Genomic DNA, 24,881 nt, shown 5'->3' with positions numbered 1-24,881 from the left:
GGCTGGTCCCGGGGCTGGTCGGGCCCACCGTTGACGTCACCTCCAAGTTTGCTGCCCTGGGCGCCCCACGTGTGGCGGCAGCGGCGGCCCGGGAGGCAGGAGGGAGCGCCTGCGAGCAGCGGCCGCGGCGCTGACAGGTCCCTCGCAGCCCGACCGGCCGCGCGGCTCCCAGGTAGGGCGCCCGCGCCGTTGGGAGCAGCCGGGCGCTCGCCGAGAGGGGCGGACTGCGGGGGGCGGGCCTCCTGGCTCCCTCTCGGGCAGTGGAACTCGGGGGACCTCGCACCAGGGCCCTAGGAAGCCGAGGCCAGGAAGCGGGGCCGGGAAGCACTGTCGCTACCGCTGTCTGGAGCGCACGGAGCGCGGCGGCACCGCAGCAGCGCGTCCCCAAGGGACAGAGCGAGGGATGCCCGGCCGCTGAGCAGAGATCGGGGCCGAGTGCCGCTCGGGCCGGGCTAAGACGCGCGCCCTCGCCACCGCCGCGGAGACCCCTCTGTTCCGCGACTCTGAGAACTGGGCGCCGAAACCTGCCACCGGGCTCCGGACTTGGCGCGTCTAAGACGATGGTTTCTTAAGCACGGCACCGCGTCTCCCGTCCCGCCCCCGACCTGAGGCAGGGCTCCCGCGCCGGCTCCCGGGGCCCGGCTCCCCAGCCGGGGGGCAGCTCCCGGAGGATGTCCTGGCACCCGGAGGAGTCCCGGCCTAGCATGGCCCGCGCGCTCCCCGACGTCGCCTCCGGCTAGGATGGCCCCTCCGGGCCCGGCTGGCGCGCACCCCGCCCCGGCCGAGCCGCTGTCCCGCAGCATCTTCCGGAAGTTCTTGCTGATGCTCTGCTCCCTGCTCACGTCCCTGTACGTCTTCTACTGCCTGGCCGAGCGCTGCCGGACCCTGTCGGGCCCCGTCGTGGGGCTGTCGGGCGGCGAGGAGGTGCGCGCCCCGGGTCGCGGCGCCCTGGCCGGAGGCCCCCGGGAGCTGGCGGCATGGCCCGCGGCGCAGAGGAAGCGCCTTTGGCAGCCGCGGCCGTGGAGGAGGCGCCGGCGGCCTCCGGGGCGCGACGGCGGCGAGGAGGCGGCCTGGGAGGAGGAGACCCCCAGCCTGGCCGGGGGTCCCGGGGGCTCCGGGGCCGGGAGCAGCGTGGCCGAGCCCCCGCCAGGGACCCTGGCGCTGCTGCTGGACGAGGGCAGCAAGCAGCTGCCGCAGGCCATCATCATCGGCGTGAAGAAGGGCGGCACGCGGGCGCTGCTCGAGTTCCTGCGCGTGCACCCCGACGTGCGCGCCGTGGGCGCCGAGCCCCACTTCTTCGACCGCAGCTACGACAAGGGCCTCGCCTGGTACCGGTGAGCGGGCGCGGGGCACTGGCGGGGCGGCAGAGCGCTGGTGTGTTTGGGGAGGCAGGGGAGGGAGGGCTCTAAAGAGCCCATGTTGACCCCCAATTCACCTCCCTCCCCATTTCAGGAAGAAGGCAACAGGTCCTCAGCAATTGTCCTTAACTCGCGGGGCGCCTTCCTTTTACCAGGATAGTGGGTGATAATCCACTTTGCAGGTGGGTGGGTGGGTGGGAAATTTGGGCCTTCAAGATTTTTTCTTTAGTCCTCAGGATGCCCTTTCCCCCAAATAGCCAATCTCATCTTTTCCTCCTGCTCTGTGAGAGGATCTTTGTTAGCCAAAGGAAAAAGAAATCTCACCCAAGCTAGAACCTGTTTATCAATTATTGGGTGGACACCCCTCCCCCGAGGAAGCCTGTTTCTACCCCTTTCCCTCCTGGGCAATTCCCTGTGCGAAATGCAGTGTTGGCCACCATGCATTTATTCACCTTGACCCCCAGATAATTGTTCTGGGTGGTAATATAGAAACTTCGTAAAAGTGTCAAGAATCAGAGTCTAGGAAGTTGGGAAAAATATGTTGGAGCAAGTGCCAGCAATGGGTCACTGTGCTTCAAAGAAGGCTTCCTTGGCAATAACTTTTGTTGGGGGCGAGGAATGAGTTCTGTACGGTGCTATCTATATTTATAAGGGAAAGTAAGTACCTTTTGTCTCTGGCGTGGCAGAAACTTTTCCAAAGCGCTTCAAACAATTCTTTTTAGAAATTAGGTAGTCAACTAAAAAAAAAAAAAAAAAAGGGAAGAAAAGGGCAAAATATAAGTACTCTGGTTACATGGTGAAAAACCCTCTTAATACAGTTTAGGAAACAAGTCTGATTTAGATCTTAATCTTAAATTTAGCAGTCCTCTCCGATTCAGCCCACTTTTAATAATAGAATCAGCCAAACTCTAATAAATCCTCGTGTCACCTGGACTCTGTTTGCCATAAAATATTGGCCTTTTTCTTTACTCTGGGAACAAGGAAAAATCACGTAGCCAGGACTTGCCATTTCACAGTGTTAGCTTGTTCATTAAATGTGCAGTCTCCTTGTCATTTTAACAGAAACAATATTACAAAAGTTACAACACATTTTAAATATATATCAAAAGCCCACTAAATCAACCATGCACCCCCCAAACAGAAATGGACATGATTTGACAAGTTTATTTACATGAGGGGTCAAACACACTCTCAGATAGCTTTCAGGAGCTGAATTTACAGTAACCCAACTCATGAGAAAACATTGGGTCCTAAAAGTCAAATTCAAACATTAAATACTTTAAAACAGTAACTTTTCATTGGTTGGAAAGAAAAACAAACAACCTTTCCTTAATATGGAATATATATCATTGAAAATCATCAGTCTCTTAAAAAATCCCCTTGTGTTTCTGTCATTTATGTTGTATCCTCTGGGAAGTTCTTATAAAAATGACCTGTTGAATCTGAAAACAACAGGTCCTTCTTTTTAGCACAAAGGCAGCTCTGTTTTTTCCATCAAGGACACAAGAAAGAAGTGATTAAAGACCCCTAAAACTCTTATCTGTAGCAGTTCCCATTGAATTCGGCCTCGTCCAGTGTATAAGTGAACGCATTGCAAGCTGAGTGCCCCGAATAGCTGAGACAGTGTTTGGCTCTGAGGTGCTATTATAGATGGTGAAATGTTTAGTACTAAAAGACTTTATTTAAATTTTACCTTTTAGACTTTATTTCCACAAAGTAGGATTGTTTCTTCGTATTCCAGAAATGAGTGTTTGAGGGCCCAGGACATGTAGAGACCTGGAGACCTGGATCTTATTTTCTGAGGCACGTTCTGAGCTTGTGAGAGAGAAGGAAGGCTTCAAGGTAACTAGAAACACAAGTATTGGGAGAGAGAGAGAGAGAAAGAGCGAGAGAGAGAGAGAAGGGGAAAAGTCATAAACATTTAGAATGCTCTCTCTTTGGAAACTGGATGCATGTTGTAAAGTAAATCTTTCTTTGGATTGTTTACTCCAGCAGAGGAGTTCTATAAAGCAATTTATGGTGGTTACAGAAATAACTGCACAGTAGACTTCATGGTTTGGTGAATTTAATTTTCCAAGTGTTGGAGCAATGTCTTTGTTTTGCCATTTGCAATGGGTTTTTATTGGACGCATAAATTTAAGTTTAACTCAATTACATAGGAAACTCATTAAAAAAAAAAAAGATCCAAGCTGTGGAGCCTGGATTATGTGATTATTTAATGAAATTTTGCCACAGTTCCCTTTCATTTGGCCCTGAAGTTAGAGTTTGATGTTTGTGAGAAAGACTGAAGACTTCACCTTGAAAAAAAATCTCCCTCACAGAATGCCACTTACCTATTAAGCGCGTTTTAATTTTTTGTGTGTTTATTGATTTTTAGATAGACAGAGAGAGAGGAAGGGGGAGAGAGAGAAACATCGACTTGTTGGTCCACTAATAACGATGTATTCATTGGTTGCTTCTTGTATGTGCCCTGACCAGCCATGGACCCTGCAACCCTGGTGTATCCAGTGGACACTCTAACCAACTACCCTGCCAGGGGTTAACTGTTAAGTGCATTTCAGCTGCTTGTATTTAGCCAGTATTTTAGAATAAGGGGTTCAGTTAGACTTTCTTGAGTTAGACCAAAATTTGAAATATAGCACTTCTAATCCACACTTATGACCACATGTGTGTGCACACACACACACAAACAGGAAGTCCTAGTATTTGCACCCTGCTGTGAACTGTGGAAGAGAAAAATCTGTGTAATCGCTTTTAGATGCTCAATGATACGGGAGAATCATACATACATGTGTAGCCCTGTTTTTCTGCCCATAGTAGTTTGTTGTGGCAGTGCCCCCTACTGTCCAGACAAAGGGACCAATCTGTTGCTGTTAGGAAGTGGGAGAGAATCCCTTGGGGACTGAGTTTGAGAGTTAGCAATGCCTTGCTGGGATGTTTCAATATATTTATCATGCTGGGGGAAAAGAAAGTACTTTATAAACTGCACCCCAAGAATAGTGTAATCAATGGTTTCTTTGAACAAATTGATAGTGAAGGCAAAGAAAATTAACTTATTTAAAATATTTAAAAAGGATTTTTTTCTAATTAATTTAAAATGTCCTAACATTATTCTAAAATAAATGAAACAAAAGCAAATTTTAATGTTCTAGGAGATTTGTCAGTGATAATTCAGGCTGCTTCGGTGTAGTTTTCTGGATATGAAACTCCACACGGATGGGTTTAAAATAGCAGACATGATATCAGTACAACAAATGTCTGTGGCTTGCACGTCCCGGGAAAGCAATCCTTTGCAATGAATAGTCTCCATTTCCATTGTCTGCGTGGTGGGTTCATAAAGGAGAGCGGGGAGTTGCTTCATTGGCTTCTAGGCTTTCAGATCTTTTCTGGAAGTCAAGACCACATGCCTCTATGGGGTTCGAGAGCAGTGAGCTTAGGGTTGGATAGGAGGGCCTCCCTCTCTCCTGCACCAGCCAGAAGGTGTGCTTTTTTCTCTGAAGACAAGACATACCTACTCATGAAGGATTTAAAGATGTGGTTATTTATATATATGGGTCTCTCTCTACATATATATATGAATATATATACACATACACGTTTATATGTGTGTATGCACATAAATGTTTGGTTTCTGTAGCACTTTAGTTTCATATTTAGGACAGGATAGTAAGTATTTATTATCCAATCTTTTATGCTGGCACATCTATTTCCTACGTTTTGATTTGCTTCCTTCAGTGAGACTGGACAGTTTCAGCGGAGATCGGTATCACCTAAATCGTTTTACTCCGCAGCATTCAGGAAGATCAGAGATTGCGGCGCTTGGTATTTGGGAGTCAGCTCTCCCCCGACCGAAGGTTTCTGGCCTTCACCGATCGCTGCCTTGTTTTTCAAGTCCAGGGCGGGACAGGCTGAGCGGGGGAGCTTTGGTTCCTCTCGGGGCAGTCGGCGTTTGGCAGCAGCTGGGAGCAGCTGCAGAGGACCTCCGTGCGCAGTTTCCCACCCTCCTGAGCCGCAGGCCCTTCTGCGTGGAGGCTTGGAAACGAAATGTGAGCCAAGGGAGCTGCAGGGCTGGCCACCCGGGCTCGGTCACATGGGTGAAGTCCGGAGCGGTCTCTCTGTCCCTAGGGCCGAGTTAAGAACATGGGGAAGGGTCTAGGAAAACAGGACGAAGTTGCTCTGGACTCTGAGTCTAAGGCACATGTCTACAGGGGGGGGGGACGGCACAGTTTCTCTCATACATACATTCCCAGGAGCTCTCGGTGATGGCCACCTCCATCCCTGAGAGGTGGCACACTGGCCCGTGGAGAAGCCACAGTGCTGCCACTTGTTTGCTGAGCGTCTGCCCTGGGCACCTCCTCCTGCCCTGGGCACCTCCTGCCCAGCAAACAAGTCAGGTAGCCTCACTCTGTGTGTCTGTGGATTGCATACCCACACGCACTTGGTGCAAGACCAGACACCTACAGGAGGGGAAAGGGATGGCATTGATAACAGGAAAGTTATGAAGCGGTTAGGAAACTTCTGAACAATATCAGTTACCCCGCTATGGGACAGGCTTTGGGACTAATGAGTCCAGGCCCTAAAAGCAGTAACAACAACCAAGCCACATTCAGCTTGGTCCTGGAATACCTCATGTGAGCAAATATCTCTTCGTAACAACGAGATTTATAATGTGCTGTCATGTTTTATGTCAACTGCATAGCCATCTATGAGTAAAAATCCTCCACAATATTAAAATCTTCTGCCTTCCCCTTAAAGGAGAACACTCTGGCAAAGTAGCTGTCTCCTATAAATGCGTTGGTTGGTTAGGAAATATGTGTCAGATCTGTATTTTTGGAGGGGTCATGGGAACGCCCTGAGCCGGTGCTGTTAGTGAGAACGGGGCTAACCTTCCACAGACTGATGCTCCGTCCTGAGGAGGGAGTCACGGACAGCCAGGCCCGCCAGGCGTAAGCCACAGCGCGCCTCACATCTGCAAGGGACGCATCTGAACAATCGCACATTGCAGTTACCACCAGTCAAATGTCTGGGCCAAGTTGGGAATTTTATATACTTAGCACGTTTCCTTAGGGCAGTGGTCGGCAAACCGCAGCTCGCGAGCCACATGCGGCTCTTTGGCCCCTTGAGTGTGGCTCTTCCACAAAATACCACGGCCTGGGCGAGTCTATTTTTGTAGAAGTGGAGTGGAGGAAGTTTAAGTTTAAAAAATTTGGCTCTCCAAAGAAATTTCAATCGTTGTCCTGTTGCTATTTGGCCCTGTTGACTAAGGAGTTTGCCGACCACTGCCTTAGGGGGACATCTTTCTCTATCAAGTAATAGTAACCTGGCTGCTAAAAAGTACCATTTCTTGGCGTGTTTCCCAGGTATATTAGATAGACTCCAAACTTTTAGAAATGTGTTTCTGCTGAAGTGATGAGCTAACATTGTGAAATTGAGGTTTCTTATTAAATATATTTTTAATGTGTAATAAGAGGAAATTACACCTAAGTATTATTTTAGCTTCCTAGGCTTTGCATTTATAAAACTGTCTTAAAAATGCTTGCCAGCGCTTTAAATGTGAGGCAGCTTAAAAATATCTGCAGGGGATATTGATATAGTTTACAAATAAAATTATGTGAACAGAACTTAGAAACTGAGGAAATGCCAAGTTCAGTGGATAGAAGCATCTTCCCAGTTTTTTGCCTCCAATGATAGAAACTTGTGCTTTTTGCATTATTCACGTGGTCCCTGTCATGCCTCTAACATTGACATTTCATCCTCTGAACATGTCAGGAAGGGATTTCAGAAGTTCAAATTAGGCTTGATTTAGAAGTTGTCAGATGACAGCAAATGTAAAAAGAAAAGGGGAAGTGTTTATTAAGAATGAAGTACTTGACATTAAGCTTGTGGTATTCTTGAAAAAAATTTTAAGCTATTCACTGACTCTTAAGAGCAGCTTACTTTGAATGTGACCTGTAGCGCCACCTAGTGGAAGGGAGCGTCAGCAAGGAACCGAAATGGCTAAAGTTTGAAAACATTATTATCAGAATATAAAGTCAGTCTCAACTGAAAAAGGGGGGTGGGTTGGGGCTGTGTTAGGGAGCACTTACAGCAAGTACGATCTGCTAGTGTGGCTGAGCTGCATGACTCTCTGCCTGAGCTTGCTGCTTTTGGGTAGGGAGTTTATTCTTTGGAGAGGAATAAAAGAGACTTGCCTTCACAATAAATCTGAAAAACAAGATATAAATGATTAGGAGATTTATATTAGAAATGCACATGACTGAAAAGAATGCCATATGCCCCAGATTAGCTTTGTTAGTGTGTTTTGCCTCTGTTTCTGAAAGCCAGCCTCCAATGAAAATACTTCCAGATGATTTTATTTCAGCAGGCAGCCTTATTCCTTCCCGTGTTGTACAGGCTCTGGAGGAAGGTCCTGTGATTCCTAACAGGGAGCACACAGAAGTCTGTTTAACCCTTCATGTCCCGCTATGCACTGCAAAGGCCCTGCTCACCAGGATGCTGTATGGGAAGTGCTTGTAGAGTTCCAGGAGGCCTTTCTGGGACCACAGCCCAGTGCCCAGCCAGGGCCGCATGGCGGGGGAGGGGGTCAGGGTAAAAGTAATGCAGGCGGGAAGGGAAAAATAGGAATGTTACGGTGGAGAAACCTGGCAGACACCACCCTAATCAAGTGGTAAGGTTAACCTTGCCTTGTTATCATGTGGATGTCCCCTCTCCTCCCAATTCCATAATCTCACTCTAATCAGGAGAAGACATTTGACCAACCAAATGGAGGGGCATCTACAAAATTCCTGACCAGTATTCTTGAAAATTGTCCAGATGATGTAAGACTGATAAACTATCCCAGATGGGAGGAGGCAAGCGAGACTGATCGCTAATGAGTAAATAAAGGTGATACTCTTGATTGGATCCTGGAACGGAAAAAGGCCGTTCATGGGAAAGGGGAAATGTGAGTAATGTGAGTGCTCTAGTCCAGCGGTCGCCAACCTTTCGGACCTCACGGGCCGCCAGTGGTCCACGGGCCACCGGTTGGCGACCGCCCATAGTACTCTACCGAGGTTCATTTCCTGGTTTCGTTCATTGCACTAGGGTTACGTAAGATTGCAAGCTTAGGAGAATTAAGGCAGAGTTGCATATGAGAATGGGTTCTACTATTTCTTTTACAAGTTTAATATCTAAAATTATTGTAAAACAAAAGGAAAAACAGCTCCATCAACAGAGACGGCAGGAGATGCGTCAGCACAGAGGGACAGGGCTCGTGCTGGCATGTCCTGCTGGCAGCGCCCTGTGTTCGGGGTCCTGTCTCCTCTCTGAAGGCCCCAGCGCAGGCTTCCCCGCCGCCCCAGCACCTGTCGCTTCAGACATGCTCAGCCTCCCTCAGCTGATTTCATGTGAAAATCGGCTCATGGCTCCCCTCCTACTCTCTTGTCCCTGAATCCAGCACAGAGATAGTTTTGTTTTTCTTTCTTTCTCCGGCAAATGTAAAGTGAGGAAGGTCTGAGAAGTTGCCCACCCCGACTGCATCCCTCTCCTGCTGGAGAGCAAATCTCTGATGTAAATGACAGGGCCCTGGGGACACAGGGGACCGAGGTAGGGGTCAGAGGAAAGTCAGACGTGGGCATCTGGCTCTTTTGCTACAAATACAGGCGGAGCAGTTGCCAGGGCTGAAGAGATGGGCTTATGGCTGTGGACACGCCTTGTGGCTAAGGCAACAGCACAGCCCAGATTTCCTGGGCCAGCTCAGACATCCTACCCGCTTACTAGTACTCTGCGCTTTTCACCTTTGGTTTAGGCCCGAGGGTTAGGAGGTCAGTCACAGGAGCAAGCAGATCTGGAGCAATCGCGGGTCTAAAGGACCAGGGGGTACAGAAGCTCTGACCCCCAGAGCACAGGAGGGCCAGGCCTGGGCATCCGGGCGGTTCTTCCTGCTGGAGCTACCAAACCAGAGGCCGGTCATCAGGCTCAAAGTCCCTAACAAGGGGCATGTGGGCATTCTCTGCTTCTGTCTTTAAACACACAGTGTGCAACGGAGAGTCCAGCTCCATAGAGGAATGAAAATCTGACTTGAAGCATTTCCTTTGACATTTTTCACAACTGTCATTACATGTTTACGTAAGCAAAACAAAACCGTACATAAGCTATATCTTAAAAGCAGAGAATTTAACGGTATTTCCCATTAATCGTTGAGTCACTTATCTTTATTGGATCTGTTTTATGAACCTGTTTCGTGCAAAAAGACAGGCTACTTATGCTTATGTAGGTAAAGTGAATTTCTGTGATTTAATGCCATTCCCAACTTGTTGTTTGCTATTTTTCTATCTTGGTTGGTATACTCTTTTCTGCGTGCATTTTGAACCATTTTTTAACTAGCAAAACACTTGAACCCTGCAATCACATTTGATAAAAATCTGTCATTTTAGTCTGGTTTCATTTATTTCCACTGTTGTTGTTTTTTGTTAATTCCTTCCTTCTACTGACTTTCAGCTTAGTTGTTTCTTCTTTTTTTGGTTTCTTAAAAGGTAAAGCCAGGTTGTTTGAGCTCTTCCTTTTCTCTTGACATATCGTTTATCGCTGTAAACCTCCCTCTGCAAACTGCTTTTGCTGCTGTCATAAATTGTCTTTCCCTATTCAGTTGTCTCCAGAATTTTTTATTTTATTTTCCATTTTGATTTCTTCTTTGACTTGTTGTCCAGGAGTGGATTGTTCAATCTCTACATATGTGTGGGTTTTCCCGTTACTGATTTCTAGTTTCGTACTGTTGTATTCGAGAAGATACTTGCTATGATTTCAGTCTTCTTACGTTTGTTCAGACTTATCCTCGGCCCCACCTATGATCCCTCTGGAGAATGTTCCGTGCGCTGGAGAGGAATGTGCGTTCTCCTGTTGGCCGGACTGTTCTGTGTGTCTGTTAGATCCATCTGCTCTAAAGTGCGGTTCAAGCCCGTGTTTCCGTCCTGATTCCTTCCTGGATGATTCATTTATCATGGTAGACGTGCCAGAATGGCTACATTTGCTGGGCCCTCACAGTGTGCTGGGTGCTGCTGTGTGCCCTGCTGCATGGTCTGGATATGATTAGTATTATTAAGTAGGTGCAGTTATCGATCAGGAAACAGAGGCTCAAGGTAACTTGCCCGAACTCATACAGCCAAATAGTAGGACTGGCGCTGGGCCCAGCATGCCCCTGCTCTACCACGAGACATTCTCCATGTTCTTGGACAGCCGCTCCTGTGTGGCTGCTGCCCTCACAGCAGGCCTCGGTGGCTTGGCGATGGCAGGGACGGAAGGACTGGCCCATGTGGCAGAGTGACTTGGAATGTTTGATTCTGGGTCCTGAATCTTCTGTTAAAAAACAAGGCAACATACCAACATGTGGTTGAACAGTGAATTTTTAAAGTCGTTGATAAATATCCTTGCGCGCTCACTGGCCTGCATAGAATAACGGAGACCACCTCTGCTTTTGGTGCATTTCTTTTTTTTAAGAAGTAATCTGATCACAGGACTCACCGTCCTGAGCATATCAGAAATCCTGGGTCATTCAACTGATTGTTTTCCTCACCCATTAAAATATCACAATAACCGTGAAAAAATCCAGCTCGTCATTGGTCCAAATGAGCAAGCTTCTTCCTTCTAAACAGCTGCATCGGAAAACGAAAATATGATCAGAGTTATAATCGGATAGTTGCTTGCTGCTCCTGGAATCGGGGCAAGGTGAGTTGGGGGCCGCGCCCCTTGGCTATCGTCAGCAACGCCTGCTCCTGAGAACGTAGGAACCCCCCCAAACCCCCCTCACAGCCTCCCCCCCCCAAATGTGGCTGAGTCATTGCCTAAGTCCATCTTTCTCACTTACTTCTGTATTTGCACTTTGTGACTGATACTTTTTTTTTTTATTTTTTAGATATATTCATACTCCCAATGAGGGCAGGGCCCATTTATTACCTCCACACACTATTCTGTCTATTTTCATTATTGTTATTAGTAACTTTCATCTAATTAATTTCTGGCCAGCTGCCCAACCCTTCAGTATAGTGGCCAGGTCTTTGCCACATCAGATGTGGCTCTAGTCAGATAGAGTGGTAAGTTATAAAGGATGTTGGAATTCAAAGCCACTTAGAGTCTTCTTCGTATGGAGAAACTGAGGTGCCTGGCCCAGGGTTAAGCCGAACCACAGGAGCTTGAGGCTCCCGATGGCCAGGGTTTAATTCTGGAGAATACAAGTGGGAAACAATTGCAGGCTCTGTATTACATAAGTGTAATTTTGGAGGATTTGCACCAATGACAAAAAAATATTCCAGAGAATGGAACAAGTTATAGCATTATTTTTTTCTCCTCCCAGAACTGGTGAATTAAAGTACTAAATTGAATTGAATCAGTGATGCTTAGAGATTTTAGGGGCCCGCTAGCACGATTGGCCTATGGATCCTTGTAAGTAATTTGTGTTTTATGCTTGTTGCCTGCTTGTAAAAGATTAGTGGGAGAAATCCGAGCACAGGCAGGAAAAAGTTTGCTTTTTCTCTCTTGAGTGTTCAGGGTAGGAAGTAATCAATCAAATTATGGGAATAAAATTCCGTTTCCCTTTTACAGAGTTCTTACTTGGATTAGCCCTCTCTTTTCAATAGAAAATATCAAAGTTGCCAGGCTGGTTTGAATGACAAAGTCAGAAATGATGTGTTTGTTACGGTCATAAATCTTGGCAGAGTCTCATTAAGTTCAGGTATTTAAAAAGGGAACTGGATTAAGCAGCAACTAAAGTTCCATTCCCAGAGCCCGCTGCTCCCCTCGGCACCTTTCTTAACTGAAGCCATGTTCTCCCCGACTCGCTGTTTTGAAAAGTCTGGTAGGAAAACGCTGCAGCCACCAGTGACTTCATTTCACAAACAACGCTTTTCAATAAACAAAAACGGGCATCTCCTTTTTTTTTTTTTTAATTTCCTGGTGGACTCTAATTATTTTTGTAGTTTCTTTCATCAAATGTTGTGGGTGTGTGTTTTCTTTCTTTTTTTTTTTTTTTTTTAAAGAAATAAAGGCCACTTGTTTTTCTTTCTAATGAGACCTTACTCTTTCTTCTCGGTGTAGGAGGACCTGGATTCCAACAGTATCTGTTAAAACGGCTTTCCCCAAAGCCAGAGGGCCTACTCCAAGCCCTGCCAGGTTTAACGATGGAAAGAAAACAAATTGGATCTGTTTTATATTTATATGGGGGGGAAGTCATGGGGAGTTAATGCTTGTGATAAAAATTCTTGGGATTTTCAGGTGCATTTTTCCTGTGGCGAAGGCTGGCAGGTTGGAAGCAAATGTTGGACTAAAGACTTCCCAGCTCCAGCTGGTGGTGACCAAGTAAGAAAGTGGACTCCTGACTGCCATGCCCTCTGATTTTTCAAATGCTCTTGGAACACTAAAGAAGAAACATATTGGGGAACATGTTTTTTTAAAAAAACGTATTGGGAAATAATTCATATATTTAGAACCAAAACCAAATCTAAAACAAAACAAAATTCTGCCTGGATGAAGCAGATCATTCTTATCTGAGGGGAATAGTTGTTAGTTTGTAAACTGTGGCTTCTGGGGAAGACCAGAGCTGGAGACAATAAAAAGCTGGTGAACCAAGAGTCTTCAAACAGAGTCACAAGACATTCAAGTATAATAAAATCAGACGATTTAATGGAAGGGGCTACAATAGGATACACTACAAGAGTGAATCCAGGTAGCTAGCAATCCATGCATCTTGACAAACATGGTTCAGTTGTGTGTGTGTGTGTGTGTGTGTGTGTGTGTGTGTGTGTGTGAGTGTGTGCAGAAAGGATTGGGCATAAAATGTATTTGCTATAGTGGATCTCAATGGTAAAATAGTTTGGGAAACTCTGGCTGGTGTGAGCAGGAGTCCTGTGTGAAGAGACTAAGGCGAATATGCTGCATTCTGTGCTGGGGATCTAAATCTTGTATCTCCAGGACCTGAAACTGTACCTGTCAGGTAATAGATTCACTATTTGTTTAATGAAAAATATTGAAAATGACCTTTAAGGCAGAGGTCAGTATTTTTTTTTTCTGGGAAGGGCCAGGTAGCAAATATTTTAGGCTTCGTGAGCCATATGGTCGCCATCAATTATTCAGCTGTGCTTTTAGAGCGGGAAAACAGCCTTCGACAGTACGTAAGTGAGTGGGCATTGTGATGGCCCAATAAAACTGTATTTATCGGAGAGTGGAACCTCTGGTGTGTGAGTGGGAACCTCCGTGTCGCGCGTGCCTAACGAGCGATTTAAAAATGGGTGATGTTGAGAAGGGCAGGGAGATTTTTGTTCAGAAGTGTGCCCAGTGCCATAATGTGGAGAAGGGAGGCAAGCACAAGTCTGGGCCAAATCTCCATGGTCTGTTTGGGCGAAAGACAGGTCAGCCCCTGGATTGTCTTACACGGATGCCAGCAAGAACAAAGGTATCACCTGGGGTGAGGCTACTCTGATGGAGTGTTTGGAGAATCCCCAGGAGTACGTCCCTAGAACAAAAATGCTCTTCGCTGGCATTGAGAAGAGTGCAGAAAGGGCAGACTTGATAACTGATTTCAAAAAAGCTATCATGAGGAATAGTTGGCCACGGCCTTGTTTATTATGAGTGTCTCATGACTTTTTTATGTGTACCATATTTACCATGTGTAATTGACCTCCTACACCAGAATTCAGATCATGGATGGCTAACAGAGCATGTCTTTCGGGCAGTCCTGATTTAAGTAAGATTGGCTTGTGGTTAAATGAATATAGTTAGCTTCTTCTTTTTTTAAAAAAAATATATAAATTTTTATTGATTTTTTTACAGAAAGGAAGGTAGAGGGATAGAGTGTTAGAAACATCGATGAGAGAGAAACATCAATCAGCTGCCTCTTGCACACCTCCTACTGGGGATGAGCCCACAACCAAGGTACATGCCCATGACCGGAATCGAACCTGGGACCTTCCAGTCCGCAGGCCAACCCTCTATCCACTGAGCCAAACCAGTTAGGGCAGCTTCTTGATCTTTGATGATGATTTGGGTTCAGCAAGTGCTGTCACAGTCCTTCCCTCTAAAAACACGACTGGACTTGATTCCTGGTGTTCAACTTTTCACAGAGGTGGCGCGTGCCATCTCAAAACTGCAGGAGATTGGCTTACATGTAGATTTATAGAACTGGTTGTGTTAATATGTTTAAATTCTGAGGAAAACCCTTCACTGTCTCTTAGACCTGCAAGACTTGCTCAAGTTGTGTTCATCAGCCTGTTAAAAGGCAAGGGCTGCAGGTACGCTGGCAGTGACCATTTTATCTTTTTGGTCCCAACTATGCCAATTTAATAAAATTCCCTGTCTCTAAGCTGTTGCCTTTTACTGAATGAAAGGCATTTTAGTGTGGTTTATGTATAATATTAAATAAAGAGTATTTAACACTTCTTAAAAACAACTGCATTTACCAACACAAACCTTCAGCTCACTGGTCATAGTGAGCAGACTTCCAGGGAGGCTAAAGGTGGTTCCTTCTTTACTTACCTTGTCACTCTCAGGTGAGTGCCCACCATCTGATTCATGGGAGGTGTGAGTGCCTGATGTAGGTGAGAAGTGATATAGCTCAGAAATGACAGAGCTCCTTGCAGCTGTGTGAGGAGGGGACAGTCCGTCCAGATCTGCAGGGCAGTGACCTGGGGAACTTTCTGAAATCGTTGGAGTTGTTTGGGGTGATGGCACTTCATGTAAAGTGATTATATGCTCCACTACAAGCATTCTGTTTTAGAAAAGGCACCACATAAACACAAAACAAAGCAGTCTTGGGTCATTTTTAAAAACCTAATAACTCATCGATATTTCCTTGACTTTGTACTTTAATACATGTATAATTTACAGATCTTCCCCTTCTTTCCCATTTTCCCTTTTGTTTTTGGGATGGCGATAGAGGACACAATGAGGGAATAGCTCATCATCTGACCTCCGCTCTGAGAAATGGCCCCACCATGTGGTTTAATTCAACCACCTGCCTCGGCAAGTGAGGAGCGAGACACCGGGAAAGATCATTGAGGATTATTACAAGGCATGTTTCGGGAGTTTGGACCTTATTCTCAATCAGCATTGTCTAATAGAAATGTAACGGGAGCCACATATGTCATCTAAAATTTTCTAGTTGCTACCTTAAAAAAAAGTAAGAATGAAGAGGTGAAATTCATTTTAATAATATTTTTACGAAAGCTAATATGTCTGAAATATTAACATTCCAATATGTAAACAAAAAATAAAACATTATCAATGAGTTATTTTGCCTTTTCGTACAAGATATGACAGGCCTAGTGCGGGTTTTATGCATGCAGCAGTCTCCGTGCCGACCAGCCACATCTCAAGGTTTTACTAGCCCCATGAGACCAGTGGCTACCGGGCTGGACAGCAGGACAGCACAGCTCTGTCTGGGGGCAGGGCCTGGGAGTGCGTGTTGAAGACTTTCGGTAGAGGACTGAGTCTTCCGATCTTCTCCGGTTCTGCTGTGGAGCCTAAGCCTCTGACAGTTGGAGGATACTGAGCAGGTGACGGTTAAAGGGCCTAAAAGAAAGGCGATGGAGGCTTGAGCTAGAGCGGTGCAGTAGGCATGGGGCTGGGGGGATGATTTGCTAGACATTTCGGTAATAGGAATTGTAAAGCTTTTTGTGGGATGCTAGCAATGAGGAAAGGGGGAGAAATTGGAGAATATTTCCAGCTCAGGTGTGTTTAGTAGTAACTGTGACTATGATAGGGAACTGATAGGAATAACAGTTGTCAAGGAGAACAAACAGGTTTCTTGTAGACCGGGAAGAGAGAAGTGCATCGGGGTGAGCTGCAGCTCATGAATGAGGTCAGGCTCGGGAGCCATCAAAGGGCATGACTGCTGAGGTTGTGCCAGCCGTGACTTGGTCACAATGTGTGTAGCAGAACACGAGGAGGGGGTGGAAGGGGCGCAGGACCAGGAAAACATGTGTGTATTCTTCCCCAAAGGGAGACAGTTTCCGTAGGTCATGCCATGAAGGCAGAAGTGTTTAGAGGGAACTGTACTCATGTCTATAACTTACTTTGAAATGCATTAAAAATGACAGCATGGATAGATGGATGAATAGATATATGATAATAAAAATATAGAAAGTATGATAATAAAAATATGTATTTAGAATTTAGTTGGTAGGTAGATGGTGCTTGTTGTACATTCTCTCCTACTGTGGCCGCGGTTAAAGTTTTCATAATACAGGGTTGGGGGGGGGGGGAGCGGGCAGAGATGGTTTCAGGGTCAGTGGTATCGAGTGCTAAGGAAAGGGGAGGAGGTCCAGAATGAAAGGATGTGTGTCTTCTGTTAGGAAGGATTGGCGACCCTGCGACCAGGCGGGCTGTTGTGGTGTGACAGAGCCAGCCGGCAGCGGGAGAATGGAAATGCTTCAGAGAGACGGGAGTGTAAGGGACTTCACCAGGTGTCTGCTCTATGCCGTCTCCTTCGCTGGACTGGAGTTGGCCAGTGAGTTCCTTATCTTTGTTTTAGGACCATCATTGCTAGTCACCCAGGTATAAAAATCCCTATAGGGAAGGAGGCTTTAGAATGTATTTAGTGTGTCTTTGTCCTGGTTACTGCCTTTGTGCGTAATGTTTTCTGCACTGACATGGTTACATGTGCATGGTGACTGGATCAACGCCTTTTTTTTTATCAGAAGTTTCTAGACAGATTTTTTTTTTTTTAAATTGCAGATTGTGCTCTTTGGATGGATGCTAAGGTTTCAGTATTAATTATTGAACACAAGTAGTGTCTGCTATGCCTGTTTAATGTTCTTGAAAATTTTGGGAAAAGCATAGTGGCTCTGTTTTAAGGTGTGCTGCAATAGCCTATGCTAAACTGCATTGTGGGAGTGGAAGGAACATAAACTTGCTTTAAGAATCTCCGTCTACCCTGACTGGCATTCCCAGCGGTTAGAGCATTGGCCTGTGCACCAGAGGTCACAGGTTCAATTCGAGGTCAGGGGCACATACCTGGGTTCAAGGGCCAATCTCCCCTCCCCTTTCCATGTATGTGTGGGAGGCAACCAATAGTGTCTCTGTCACATGGATATTTTTCTCTCTCCTACCCTACCCCCTCCCTTCCACTCTCTCTAAAATCAATGGAAAAAGTATCCTCATTCCTTGGGTGAGGATTAAAAACATCATTTAAAAAAAGAATCTCCATCTTTTTAACCCCACTTGAAAGGCCCATGAGAGAATGAAGAAATTTTAATGCTTTGTATTTTCTCTCACCCACACTGAAATTTTTAAAGAAGTTTCAGCCATTGAATATTTTTTTATCAGTGACACATTCTTATTTTTCCTGTATGAATGCCAAATATCAAACATTCTTTCTTATGTTCCTGATACTTTCTCTTCTCAGGAAACTTTGGTAATGATGAGAATACACACACACACACACAAAAAAAAAAAAAAAAAGAGAGATAGAGAAGAAGGAAACCCTGAGAAAACCAAACCAATTTATTTCTCAATTATCTGACTCACAAATTGATTGCTCATGGAAAAACTGTAGTGTTTTATTTGTCATTTACTAGTTGATGGTGATAATTTCTCTCCAGTTCATATAAACTCCTAGAGAAAGGACTTGGAAGACGTTTCAAGGTGAGAGTTGCTTAAACAAGGGGACTTGCTGCATCTAAAGTCAGGAATGCTTTCCATGGCATCTCTCTAGATTTGGTGCTGGAATATTGCAGTAAGGAATCCATTGCACCAGCCTGTGATCCCAGTGCACCCAGAGACGCAAGGTGGGCCCTCCGCAGCAAGCAGCACCTCAGGGGATCCATTTGGAGAGGATGAGGGAGGAGAGCAGAGGGAGAGTGTGTGAAGTCCAGAGAGCTGAAGAATTAAAAAGCTAGTGGGCTTATGTTTATACAGATGGCTGCATTTTCACTCTACTCATCTACTATCCCGCCTGAGATAAAGCAGCTGCCATGCTACCCTCTGTGTATGTGTGAGAGAACTCTGAAAGGTTGAGCTGCATGACCAGAACTCGCCATAATTGCAGCAGGGGCGAAAGTAGAAAACAGCACTGAACAAATACGTGCTCGGAGGGCCACCAGTGAAGGGTCAAGGAGACCACGTGCATTGGAGTGGGATGCGGAAGCAGTTTCCGAGATCGTTCATGGTCAGCAGTGGGTACCCCCAGAGACTTTTGTGAGTTTGAAATTCTTAGATGTGGAAATGTTCATTGTCCCTGCTTCCCCATGTCTGTTTTCCTGGTCATCCTTTCTACGGCCGGCCGTGGGTTTCTGGTAAATTTCCTCAGGCCTTAAATTTATTGCTTTTTCATAATTTTGTTCACTTGATCGTGTTTTTCTTTGGTTTATTTTTTATAAGTAACATTTCCCGATGTTTGTGGAGCTGAAGACATGTACCGTCCTTACAGGAATGCCAGTCATCTGTCTCCACAAAATTAACAGTGACAGGATCTCATGAACAGCTCAGTCTGCTTACACATCATCAAAGTCTCTGCCGGGGGCTACTCTGTATGACAGTGCTGGTTGAAAAGTAAGGCATTCAGAGAGATATGACAGTATTTCAAATATGGTTTCTTATAAGAGATGATTAACTTCTCAGGCAGAGGAAGCATGAAAATCATTAATTAAGTGATCTAATTAATGTATGAGCAGTGCTGTGCAAACGCAGAAGGTGACTATTACGAAATGCTTAGAAATCCATTGGCCATTCATTGTCTCGTTCCATGTGCAAACCCCTTAATTGTCTAGCAAAGTATGCCAATGGATGGGTTATATTTCAGCTGTCTTCTTGCAAGCATGTTTCCCTCATTTATAAAAAAGTAAATAAGTTAATAGTTCATTGATGACTAATTGGCTTAAATATGTGACTTATGTATATCTATTATTATAATACTAGAGGCCTGGTGCACGAATACTAGAGGATTCGTGCACTGGTGGGGTCCCCCCTGTGGGCCTTCGGGGGTTGGGCCAAAACTGGCAGTCCAACATCCCCTGAGGGATGTAGCAGTGCACAAAGTGGCAGGTGGCCGGGGAGGAGCCTGAGCCCAGGCCGGGCGTGCCACTCCCGCTCATCCTGGCCCAGCTGCGCCTGCCAGTGCCTCCACTCGGTAGGCTTGCTGCCGCTCTGCTGTGGTCTGCACATCCGTCCTAGGGCAATACCAGTGTGCCCATGACCAAGAAGCGGCTGCAGGCTCACGCCCCGTTAGTCCAGATGCGGGTCCCAATTCTGGTCCCAGTCTGGATGGGAGAGGGGCATGCTAGGGGAGTGTCCGCAGGAGAGGCCGCTGCAGCTGCGCTTGCCAGCCGTGAGCCCAGCATCTTGTGCCCATTGGTCAGCTGAGTGGCGCTCCCACTATGGGAGTGCACTGACCACCAGGGGGTAGCTCCTGCGTTGAGCATCTGCCCCCTGATGGTCAGTGCGTGTCATAGAGCGACCAGTCGAATGGTCAAACGGTCGCTTAGGCTTTTATGTATATAGATGCCAGCACAGTTGTAAAGTTTGGGTGACATCATTGTCCTTCAAAACAGGAAGTTCTCAAAATCAGATAATAATTAGATATGTAAGCAATTTCAATATATTGATTTATGAGTGCCTATGATTGGAATGTTGTAGAATATACTAGCTCAGTTTGGAAAGCTTGGGCAAAATCATTTTCCTTGAAAACAGAAAGTTCTTTTTCTTCCTCCCCATGGCCTCTGAAAATCTGAACTATTGAACTCCGATTTGAGTAATGATGTACTCTGCTTTGCCAAATGAGTCGTTTCCCCTTTTATAACATCCATCAGAAAAAAAGGGAAGTGTTCATTTGGACAAACTGTTTCCCAGGAAAGGTCTTTTCTTGTGTTTGTTTAAGTCACAGTGATTTTAAAATAGAGGAAAACTTCCTATTGTTCTTGAGTGACATTTAGGGAATAAAAAAGTTTGAGTCTCTGGGTTGCATTCTGTTGGCACAGAGATGCTAAGACAGTAGTTAAACAAGTGTCTTCCATCCTCAGAGGAACGTAACTTGGACTACTTAACAGCATATGTTCATATAAAAATGGCAGAAATAAGAGATGGTCCATATATTTGCAGTTTTCTTAGACACACAACAAAATGTAGAATGTACTTTAAACATATTTTTATAAATTTGAAATATTTAGGCTCAGAATGGTGTGACTGGATTTACTTTTATTGCATTTGATTCCTGTTTGAAATTCATGGAGCACTAAATCCCAGCCCACTGGGAACTGAACTTGTTTCCTCTTATCCAAAATAAAGTGCCTTATTAATAAGAAAAAAGCCCACTATCGTCAAATCTCATTATCAGCATTGGAAATGGCCTCCAGGCCATTTAGTCCAACACTTACCTGATAGACCAGAGTTTGTTTAAACAGCTCATAGCTCTTCTAGTCATCAAGTAATGCTTCTGAGATATGTCTTCACAACAGTGATATAACGTGTTTGAAGAGTAAAATATTTAGTCAGCCCATTGCTTCCTTTGCCTACTGGTTGACAAGTAGGTTCATATGTCTTTATTCTTTATTCTTTATTCATGTGGCTAGTGGTTTTGAGACAGTACAGCGTGTGTAGACAACTGTAGAAGTATGCCTTTACTGCCGGTATCAAAGTTATTTATTAGGAAGACAGGACAGGCAGTTCTGCTCTAATGCTTGTTTTAATCAAGTGAATCTGTTCCTGGGAATGAGGATATTAGGGGATAATTTGAGCATGAAGTGAATTTTGCATTTGTTTATGTGCATTTTCATCCACAAGAAAGACTAAAGGAATGCAGAAAACTGTACCCAGCTGGACCCAGCCATGCAAGGAAACACACACATGCAAACACACACACACACACACACAAACACACACACACACACACACAGCCCTCATCTCACCACATGTTACAGGGCACACACGTGTGTGGTGTCCAGCTTTAGGTACCACTTCACAGCAACTGACAAGCTGCGGCCTTCCAGTGCCCACTTTCACAAGAAAACTTTAGGGTGTTTTCCAGGTTAAGTGCCATGTTTATTGTAGTATTTATGAATTTCATAACCATTTAAGGTGTGTAAAACTGTGCTACTATTATTATTAGGTTCCCACCTTTTTTTACGGTGCTACTGGTGACGTTTCTGAGTGTTGTACCCTAACTCTATTTTCCCCATAAGCCCTGTAACTTTTACTGCGTGGTTTTATGCAGTGTGATGATTTTAGGACTGCATATGTTGGAGTTCTTCGCACAAGCTCTGCATAGCTGACCCATGACAGAAAACGTAGCAAATACAGCAAAGACTACCCTTGCAGCCTACTGGATGCACTTCCTCCCAGGCATTCTACTATGTATCACTCATTTTTTAAAAACGTTTGAACCTAATGAGGCTCAGGGCATATATACGATGTACAATCATTTTATCACTTAGGAGAATAGTATAAACCTTTCTAAGTTTACTGATAGGCCTTTTATATATATTGTATTGACTTCTAAATCCCGTTTTAAGAATATATCATAATTTACTTATTTAGCCTTTAGGTACTTTTTAAGTTTGGGACTATTATAAGTGGTACCTTGCTGGATATCTTTGTAATGTTATTTGTTACATTGAGTACAAGTTGTATGGAATGTGTTCCCAAAAATAGAATCATAAGGTCAAAGGCTATGAACATTCATACACACTGCTAAATTGATTGAAACAACAAAGAGAAAATTTCATTTGAATGCCAAAATGTGGCCAATTACACAAATACTTTAATAAAAAAAAAGATGCACAGTGCTGGGCATCAGATATTTAAATATATAGTTGTGTGATGTGGTCAGAGAATCTCCAGCTTACCTAATAGTAAAATGTTTTCTTAGGTACTCTGACATCAGACATGTTATTCATACATTTTGTACAATTAATATAAATAGAAAATTTGGGGATCATAATAATGGAAAGTCAATGCTATTTTTAATACATGAAGTAATTCAAACTTCAATAATCACCATACTTGCAAATAATTATTGTTATTGACATGGTATTTGTAATTTCTCTTACCCGAGTATGACTTTGCTATTAAGGCACTTTGGTGTCACGGTAAGAATAGTTGTTATTTACTCATTTACTCATTCATTAACTATTCCAGACCCCTTCCCCGCAAGAGCACTGTGCTGGAACTGGGTCTCCGTGGGAGGAGATGGGTGGGGCCCAGGCCCCAGACTGGATGAAGGCCGTGAGTGAGGAAAGTACAGCTCTCCAAACACCACTGCAAAACCCCCACCCTTAAAGGTGCTTAATGTGGCAGAGATTCTGTTGTCTGGCTGTGCCCTGAGGCGCTTAAGAACTCCTTACTGTTCAAGTCCAGCATTTCACTACTAGAGGCCTGGTGCATGAAATTCATGCATGGGGGGTGTGTCCCTCAGCCCAGCCTGCACCCTCTCCAATCTGGGACCCCTCGAGGGATGTCCGACTGCCCATTTAGGCCCGATCCTAAATGGGCAGTTGGACATCCCTCTCACAATCCAGGACTGCTGGCTCCCAACCGCTCGCCTGCTGGCCTGCCTGATTGCCCCTAACTGCTTCTATCTACCAGCCTGATCACCCCTTAACCACTCCCCTGCCAGCCTGATCGACGCCTAACTGCTCCTCTGTCAGCCCGATTGCCCCTAACTGCCCTCCCCTGCTGACCTGGTCACCCCTAACTGCCCTCCCCTGCTAGTCTGGTCACCCCTAACTGTCCTCCCCTGCAGGCCTGGATGACCCCCCCGCCAACTGCCCTCCACTGCAGGCCTTGTCCCTCCCAACTGCCCTCCCCTGCAGGCCTGGTTGCCCCCAACTGACCTCCTCTGCAGGCCTTATCCCTCCCAACTGCTCTCCCCTGCAGGCCTAGTTCTCCCCAACTTCCCTCCCCTGCAGGCCTGGTCCCCCCCAACTGCCCTCCCCTACAGGCCTTATCTCTCCCAACTGCCCTCCCCTGCTGGCCATCTTGTGGTGGCCATCTTGTGTCCACATGAGGGCGGCCATCTGTGTATTGGAGTGATGGTCAATTTGCATATTACCTCTTTATTAGATAAGATGACAAACAAAACTGAAGTGGGCTCTCAGGAACAGATCTTGAGTGTTCATTCCTGGTTATTTTTTAGGGTGACTTCTTGGGAGAAAAATGGTTGGGTCAAATGGCAGGCACATTTTTTGAGGCTTTTGGTAGACACTGCAAAATTACCCTTTGGAAACACTGTTTTCAAATGCTCCTACTGGTGGTGTGAGCGAGTGCATTCGATAGCATTCCAGATGACAGCTACCCTGAGCAATCTTTTCCTTATGAATAACAGCGCTGCTGTCAGCCCTGCCCGGGGTCCTGCCGTAGCCATGGGCACAAACGTGGAGTGAAAGCCTGAGCTGATGCCAATGGCAGTCATGTGGACGGTCATGGAAAAGCCTGGAATTCGGGCCTGGCGTCCTCACTAATTAGTGAACTTATACCATGCTCTAGACTTCCTCGTGACTGAGGTTTTTCATCTGCAAAGCAAGAATGTGTAAGTGATTTCTGTTGGTTCCCACTGAGCCGGAAAGTGCACCGTTCTCCATGTTGTATGTCCTGGTGTATGGATGTGGACCACGGAAGCCTGGCTTTCCCGTCATTGTGAACAGTCCTGCTCTCATTCCTCCTCTCACCCAGTAGGCCAGTTGGCTTCACGGGTCCCTCCACAGCCAGACCTAAAGGCTCTTTGGGGCAGAAGGTGGTGAGAAGGTAGGCGTAGGCCCTCTGTGGTGAGCAGCTGGGAAGCCACTCCATGGGCCCATTGTCAGTGGAATGTCCATACGGCTTAGAGGTCTCTGCACTGGCCAGCTCTCGTCTCATGCCGGCCAGGCAGTATATCTAGGAATAAACAACTGATTTTTAGGATCGTGTGCTGGGGAGATTTTATTTTTTTGAATTGCAAAATGATCACCACAATAAGTCTAGCTAACATCCGTCGCCATACATAGCCACACATTTTTTTTTTTCTTGTGATGAGAACTTTTAAGATCTACTCTCTGAGAAACTCTTAAATATATGAGATTATTAACTATAGCCACCAAGCTATACAGTACATCCTCATGATGTATGTATTTTATAACTGCAACATCCTAATTAAAATGGGATGATTTAGCTGCTCTGTGCTCGGGGTTTCTGGACCTCTCCGACACTGCCGTCCTGGTGGCTTAGAAGCTGTGCCCACAGATCCTGTGATACCCCTTCTTTCAGGGGCTGGACTTAACCCCCTCCTCCCAGTGTGGGCTGGGTCTACCACTCAGACCAAATTGAGTGTGGCAAAAGTGATAGACTGCTACTCTCGGGTTCTGTTGTAAAAGGACTACTTTCCGACACGGGTGTGTTCTTTGTCTTGGATGACTTCAATGGGGAAGTCAGCAGCCCGTAGAGGGGCCCACAGGGAAGGGCCAGAAGTCTGCCAACAGCCAGGCAGTATTAGTGTGTTTATAATGGGTCCTCCAGCCTCATCCGGCCTGCCTGTGACCGCAACCCCCCTGACCACAGGCCTGTAATCTCAGGGGACACCTGAGCAGGAACCGC

The 24,881-nt window shown here is 45.8% G+C and overlaps 1 protein-coding gene across 1 annotated transcript in view; it reads left to right on the top strand.

The window, feature by feature from the left end:
• Positions 1-741: 741 nt before the first annotated feature.
• Positions 742-24,881, top strand: part of HS3ST3A1 (heparan sulfate-glucosamine 3-sulfotransferase 3A1) — a gene marked incomplete at both ends in the record, with an annotated part of 93,537 nt that continues 69,397 nt past the window's right edge. The window contains one exon of the mRNA XM_079796780.1: positions 742-1,334. Coding sequence (XP_079652906.1) covers positions 742-1,334 — 593 coding nt within the window. The remainder of the gene's footprint in view (positions 1,335-24,881) is intronic.

Source organism: Cnephaeus nilssonii (genome assembly GCF_951640355.1).
Source record: "Cnephaeus nilssonii genome assembly, chromosome: 19".
Lineage (NCBI taxonomy): Eukaryota > Metazoa > Chordata > Mammalia > Chiroptera > Vespertilionidae > Cnephaeus > Cnephaeus nilssonii.
The sequence above is the reverse complement of the archived record's forward strand: the minus strand, read 5'-3'. Positions and strand labels throughout refer to the sequence as shown.